General features: G+C 37.9%; 1 protein-coding gene across 1 annotated transcript in view; it reads right to left on the bottom strand.

The window, feature by feature from the left end:
• Positions 1 to 1,805: 1,805 nt before the first annotated feature.
• Positions 1,806 to 7,511, bottom strand: part of cbx2 (chromobox homolog 2 (Drosophila Pc class)) — a 6,339-nt gene continuing 633 nt past the window's right edge. Inside the window, exons 3-5 of the mRNA XM_077202206.1 lie at positions 4,891 to 4,956; positions 3,811 to 3,880; positions 1,806 to 3,711 (exon numbers count right to left, since the gene is read on the bottom strand). Of these exons, the coding sequence (XP_077058321.1) occupies positions 2,365 to 3,711; positions 3,811 to 3,880; positions 4,891 to 4,956 (1,483 nt within the window). The 3' untranslated portion in view covers positions 1,806 to 2,364. The remainder of the gene's footprint in view (positions 3,712 to 3,810; positions 3,881 to 4,890; positions 4,957 to 7,511) is intronic.

The following is a 7,511-nucleotide window of genomic DNA, read 5'->3' as shown; positions in this document are numbered from 1 at the left end:
CGCATTTACAGGACATGGCTTAAGTAAAGTAGATCATTCTTTAAAGACATGGTATGTTTGGATAGAAGACGAGACAGAGTTCTTTATCTAAATGACAAAAGTATTACTGGAATACTGGATTCTAAACCACAAAGAATTGCCACAATTTATCAAGACCTTGAAGCAGATATGAGGGAGAAACGCCTCAAACGAGCCGCTCCCAAGTATAAGGTTCTCTCCTGGCCATTATTGCTGCAAAAGCACACCTACGTCTCCATCGGTTAAAATAATGGCTTGTGCAGTGGCTGAAATATACGTAAACTTGCCAACATCCTTGCCATCAGTTTTGGAATGACTTTAGTCGCATAACATCGGTTAATGGAAACCCCGTCATTTCGCAATCGTTTTTTTTTATCGACATTTAGAAAATATCGCAATAGTTTTGCGCAAATCTGTGATGGAAACGCGGTTAATGTCTCAAAATGTGTTCATATTTGCAATCATTTATCAGAGATCTCAATATGAGCTGTTCTCCACATTCATTTCACAGCTCTATATTCGTACTGGATGATGACTAGTGACTCAAATCTGTGTCTATTTTATTTTCCTCAGGAATTTTAGAAGAAACGTTTGACACAAAGTTGACTTTCCTGAACAAACTAAGTAGGTAGAGTCACTGGAGCAGTGAAGTTGAAGCCCGTGTGAGGTTCAGGGAAGGCTGTGTACGCCCAGACAAACCACAGTAGAGACTGTTTCAGGAAGCCGCCTCTTGGAATTCTGGGAAAATTAAAGGGCTTCTTAAAACTTCTAAACCTGCGTAATTAAACGGCCTCTCAGATGTGCAGGACTGCGGAGGACATCAGACAAAAGACAGACAGCAAACACTAAACGTGAGCTGCAGATACACTCTTAGAAGAAAAAAAATCATACTCTGAATCTAATTCTCCTATTAAATATCCAAAAAATATTGAAAAAAAGAGACTTTGGGAAGCAACTCTGCATACGATATTAAGGCTTGTTAAATTGCGTCTTTATTTTATTTAGTCTTACTGCACTGGTTGGTCTTTTTCATTTGATTTAAGTATCAACAAGTTAAAAATAAGCGAAAGGCAAAATATACTTGTATTAAAGACAACCTAAAACAAGTCTGAAGATCTCGCTCAGTGTTACATTCATCTAGTCTTTAGGATATTTGGATATTTTAACTGAAGAATGTGTCAAAAAAGACTCATTAATAAGTCATTTTTGCATTATATGAACTTAAATCATTGTAATATAAAATATGTGGTACAGTCAGGGGTGTAGTAACTATTACAACATAGCAACCATTAAAAAAAAAAGTAAAGCTCACTGACTTGAAAAGTTTCGAATTCAAATCTATTCTGTTTTCTTTCTTTTTTTTACTTTCCATTTATCAAAGAATCCTGAAAAATGTATCATGTATTCATATAGTATGGAGTAAAACACTAAAACGGTGATCTCAAACTCTCCACTGTCCTGCAGAGGTTATCTCCTACACACCTGCCTGGAAGTTTCTAGAAATCCTGAAGACCTTGATTAGCTGGACCAGGTGTGTTTAATTATGGTTGGAGACGATAAACTCTGTTTTTACGGCATCTTTGATCAAATATGCAGCCTTGGTGAGCAGAAGACTTCTTTCAAAAACAGTTAGAAAAATCTTATCGTCACCAAACTTTTGCCTCTTTTTAAAAAAAAAGGTAATCATACTGGGTCAATATCATTCCTACAACCCCCGAATATATATACAGTAGACTACTTATTCATGCTCTTAACTCTAGGTTTGATTCAGAACAGACAATGATGAATTTTGTATAAAAAGAATCTTTACTGTGTGTTTCAGCATGTCACCTAACAACAAAAACCAGTAAGAAATAATAATAAATAAACAGAACTGTTGTGTAGTATAAAAAAAATGCCCACATTCATTCTAGAAGGAAAAATAAACCCTCAGTTATAACTGTTATCAGGCAGAAAGAGGACAGCTTTATAAACAGGCACCTTAAAAGATGTGATCTGAGATTCGGCTTTAAAACACTTTGGATACATTTGTTCTGATTTTCTTCTTTACTAATACAGTACTCAGAATCAACATCAAGAGAACAAGAAACCATCCCTGCTGCGGAAACCAAGATGAATGGTCAATCATTTGTTCAGTAACATATTTATGCTTGATTCAAATTAGGTGAGACTATAAATGTCTCTGATTGAGCTGGTCTTCAGGTATTGGTCTACTCCAAGAAACTGACCAACTAAAACAGTTAAAACAAGTAAAATCCATTGAAGATTGAGAAGCACCAAAAAAGCTGATTCTTCGAAGCTTCTCCCGATTATCCCCAGAGTAGCTGCAGTTTCAGTTGACGACATTCAATAGTTACGGATGTTAAAAAACCCAACGCTGGTGGGCGACTCCTTCACCGTCACAGTGACCAGGTTTGCAGTGACGTCGGTGACAAATACGTGCTCTATCAGGCTCCTCGTCGGCCTCCAGTCCTGACCCGCCTGCACCGAGATAGCCAGGTCCCGATTGTCCCTCGGAAACGAGGAGTCGTGTTCAGAATCCGAGCTGCTTCCCTCTTCTCCGGTGCTCAACTCGCTCAGAGTCTTGCTCTGTTTCCCGGCATCTTTAGACAAGGCTCTGTCTTGCACTGGTTGGGAATCTCGACTCTCTGTCACCGGAGTCTGAGCCAGAATCTTATCCGCTCGACCTTGATTATTCTTCCCGAGCCTTTCGGACAAATCGTCCGCTTTGGATTTCTCCCGTTGCGGACTCTTTAGAACTTGCTGGTTAGTCGTGAACTTACTAGGGACGTTCGGTGCAGGACTCTGCTCGTGTCTTGTGTTAAACCCAGAACTTTTCCTGCCCGGATTAGGGGAACCCTTCAAGTAAGCACTGTCGGTCCCATTACCCTGTGCCGTTTTGTCGACGCTCTGTAGATTGAGCGCTTGAAGGCTGGAGGGCGTTTTGAGTGACGAAAAGGAGCTCGATGGAGATTTCTGGAGAGATCCTGCTGATCTTTGAAGAAGAGTCTTGTCCAACACATCCTGTTTTCTCGGCACATTTGGAGAGAGTTGTGGACAGGTTTGTCCATTGCTGCTGTGCACATTCAACGCAGCCACTCCTGGAGATTTGCACGTAGGCGTTTTGAGATCGACTCCTCCGCTGCCCATATCAGAGACCGAGAGCTTGAAATCCGAAGAGGATTTTGTCTGTGCCGGCCGACTTAGTGTAGGAGGCGTGGAGGCCGACCCGACAGAGCGTCCGAGGGAACTTAAAGAACTCTTCAGGGTAAAAGCACCTCTGTTTTGCAGAGTCATCGACTCTCTTCCGGAGGTTCGGTTCAACCCGGTGTAGGTGAAGCTTGCGGGCATGAGCGGTTTCTTTATGCTCCCTCTGAGGTCCGAGTCTCTGGAAATGGGCTTGAGAATCTTCCGAGGACCTTTGGCCTGACGCAGCGCCTTCAGCTCTGGAGGCAACGCTTTCCTCCCTCGCTTCTTCTTCGGCGGCTCCGGCTTGGCCACCACAATCTGCGCTTTCTTCTGCGGGACCGGGTGATGCTCTCGTGGACGAGGACTCGGCTTCGGATTCCTGTCGGTATCATCTTCATCGTCGTCATCTGAAGAAGAGGAAGAAGACGAGGAAGATGATGATGAACCAGAAGACGAGGATGATGAGGACGAGCTGCTTGATTTGGAGACCACTGGAATGGTTTCCTGAGAAAAAGGAACATATAGAAAACAACGAGAACATAATGTATTGCGCAAATTGATTTTTTTCTGTAGATCTGGGGCATTTTTTGGTGTCAAACTCACCAATATTTTTCTGGGTCGTCCACGAGGCCGTTTCCCCTTTTTACTGATCAAGAGTTCCCGCTCCTGCTCCCTAAGAATGGATTAAAAAATGCTAAACTTACAAATTAGCAATATTTATGTTCAGTTAAAATTGTGTTTATCCTACTGTCTTTGCTATCATGAAATTGTATTATATATGACCATTACGCAAGTTTATATACAGTAGTCAACATTTGAAGTGGATCAAAAAAGTTAATCAAAGTTGTCCTTAGACAAGAATGGGTATTGTTCAAAATTCATGTATAACTTTGATGAAAGGTTTTGATCCACTTCAAATGTTGACTACTGTATATTGTACAAGGTTATTATTATTTTTTTTATTATTTTAACAAACTGTCTTTGCTAACATATCAAGAACAGCAACAAACAGTGGGTCGATTGTGAAATTCATTTCCTGTTTTTATGAATGAACATTTACTCGTCCTCACTTCCTGTTCTTTCTCCTTACTTCCTGTCAGAAGCCTCCGTTGTTCTAGTTTGGGCAAAAAACATCACATTTCTTTTGTCTTTGTTTTTGGTGGATGCGTTAGCAAAAAGTGGTGTTTTCTAAAAAAAAAAATCATCATCGTTTGTGCCAGACATGAATGATACCTCAAATGTTATTTTAAATGATCAGACTTATGTTTTTTTTCCGTGGCAAACGATAAAAAATTAAGGATAGACCCAAGCCATATTTCAAATAATATCCTTCCAAAAATTTAAGAATCAAGTTTTAACTTAACAGTAGAAAGTTGGTGTCAACATGTGGTTATGTTTCTCATGTAATCCAAGTCTGGTTTTCACACGGATTCTTCATCAACTGTGAAACCAAAATGTTGCCAGAGAAAACTAGTTCTGCTGAAAATGTTAACGATGTTTGATTTTCAGTCAGTCTGCAGAGGCCTTCGTGAGCCTGGACACGTCTGCAGCCCCTGAATGGCCTGTGAATGGAGCCCCATTTACACCCTCCCAAGCGTTGCAGCCCATATTGTTTGCACATGGAGAAAAGGGGGCGTCTCTCTCACACACAGCCCCGCTCGTCCAATGGGAGAAACCTCTTACCTCTTGTTAAACGCTGCCAATAGTCTCGGGTCAAGAAGGTTTTCCTGAGGTTCCCAACTGTTATGCCTGAAACACAGACACTGGCATCTTAAGCATGCGAGTAGATGACATATAACACGCTCATGATTTAAAAAAAAGATGGTTATGTACAAGGTAAAGTGTATATTTAAAGTTCCATAACCATAACTTGTTTATTTTATGTTACGCACCATTTTAATCTCATTTTCCTGCGGTGCCGTGTGACAAATTAAGTGGTAACACTTTACAATAAGGTTCATTTGTTAACATTACTTAACTACCTTAGTCAACATGAACTAAGAATGAACGATACTTCTTCAGCATTTATTAATCTTAGTTAATATTAATTTCAGCATTTACTAATACATTATTACAACCAAAGGTTGTATTTGTTAACATTAGTTAATGCACTTTGAACTAACATGAAAAAACAATGAATAGCTATATTTTTATTAAATCAACTAATATTAACGAATATTAATAAATACTGTAATAAATAATGTATTGCTCATTGTTAGTTAATAAATTAACTAAGGTTAACTAAGTGTTACCAATTAAGTTTTAGACGTACAAATATTTCATAGTCTTCCAGTTAATATTAATCATATGCACATAAAATGCATGTATAATAAAGCATTGCCAAAAACTCTTTTTTTTCTATGAATTACAGCATATCACAGTCTTAGATTGAATCAGCATAACCAAGCATGCAAAACAAGCTATTTGTGTAGCAACCCTTGAATACCATTTGGGTACCAATTTTGCATCTACTACAGTAAACATAAACAGAAGGGATGTGGAGTAAAATTGGGCTTTAGTTAAACATGTCTGCATTATATAGGAGAGGGAAAAAAGATAAGATGAGAGTTTACTTTAAAGGCACTTCAAAGAGTCTGGACCGTCTGGATTTGATTTAACACAAAAAGTAGTGATCTACCAAAATAGACGCTCTTAACCCACCGTTACTCAATCAACGACATTCGTTTTACTTCCATAACTACTACTACTTCCAATGAAGTAGTAGTACAATGCAGAGCAAGGCTTGACTTTTTTTCATCAGGAATTGTTTGGATGGTGAAACATGTGTTTAAGTAACAGGTGGTTGAATAATAAGAGAGCCTGGAGACATTCAGTCACAAAGAAAAGTTCTTTCAGAATTGAAGTAGTTATTACATTTTGATGAAAGAATAAGAATACAATTGTTTTTTTCATTAACCCTATAAAGCCAACTGTATCATAATTGATACACAAATAGCCTTTAAATGATCAAAACTTCACTGATAAACCTGTTGCACACAAACTGTTGTCTGATTGATAGTTTAGTATTACTTTTAGTATAACTGTACAAACCTGCTGTGAAATCTGCACTGATTTTTATCAAGTAAACATAATAACTTTAATATTGTTGGTAATATTTCAACTTGACTGAAGCAACTCGGGTTTACTTGATTATACAGACATGATTTATTAGAAAAATCATGAGTATCAAATATGATGATGAGGCTTTTGATTTGTTCATCTCTCAAGCATTATTGTATTGTATTGCATTGTTTAAAAACTAAAGAGCTTTGATCATAAAACTAAGCATTTAAATATCATCTTACTAGGATATTATTGGAAAATATTTATATTTATATGCATTTCATGTAAGTATCTGCTGTACTGTTATAAATATCTCATAGATTTACATTACAAGCATCAGAATTTCACTTTTTGTCGATGTAAATATCAGCATCTCAGTTTGAGTCTCTGAATGAAATTGAGCCGTTTTTCTCACTATATGAGCCATGATGTAGCAAATATGATACTCAACAAAAAACATTAAATATTCTGTCTAAATGTTCAATACATTGTTAAAAACAGATTTTTTAAAAGTATTTTTTTAATTTAATTTATATTTCATATGTCAGGCTTAACAGGGTTAAGAATAGTGTGCACAAGTAAATCAATCATGACAGACCAGCAAAGTGTTAAGATAAGCACATAACACTTTTTAAGTGCACAACAAAAAACAGTATTTTTTAACTTAAACTGTGAAATATATCAAATGTTAGACTAAACAACGAAAATTCACCTATACTAAAACATCTACAGTATTTTACACACTTTCAGTGGCATTTTGCCCTCAGTTGTGGTCAGTTTCTGACCCTGCTTGATCAAGTAATAATAAAGATTATAAAATAGATGTGAGTTGTAAATAATCAATGAAGCAGATGGAAACGCGCGCGGGAGGCGTGCCTCGTGTGATTGACAGCTCAAGTGCCCATAGACGGGGCAAAAAGGGGGCGACAATGTAACAGAGAGCAAGAGCGGGGGGGTTGGGGGGCAGCTGGAGTTTTTAAAGAAAAAAAAACTGGAAACAAACCACGCGCTGAGCGGCGCGAGATCAAACCGTTTTCGTTACAAAGGAACAAATTGTTGCAAAGTAACAGAATGCGTTACAAAACCGATACAATGTAACGACTGCTTCATAACATCTGACCGACTCTCCAAACTCTATACATGATGTGTGTAGGCTATCACTGAAAACGAAATAAGCCATAACACTAAAAGTAATGCAGGCAAGTTTTTTCTGTTTCTTTCGATTTTATTTTTAACAACCA

Source organism: Siphateles boraxobius, unplaced genomic scaffold, assembly GCF_051911475.1.
Source record: "Siphateles boraxobius isolate OS27281-9 unplaced genomic scaffold, OSU_SipBor_1 49, whole genome shotgun sequence".
In the NCBI taxonomy this organism is placed as follows: domain Eukaryota; kingdom Metazoa; phylum Chordata; class Actinopteri; order Cypriniformes; family Leuciscidae; genus Siphateles; species Siphateles boraxobius.
This window is presented reverse-complemented; position numbering and strand designations above follow the sequence as displayed.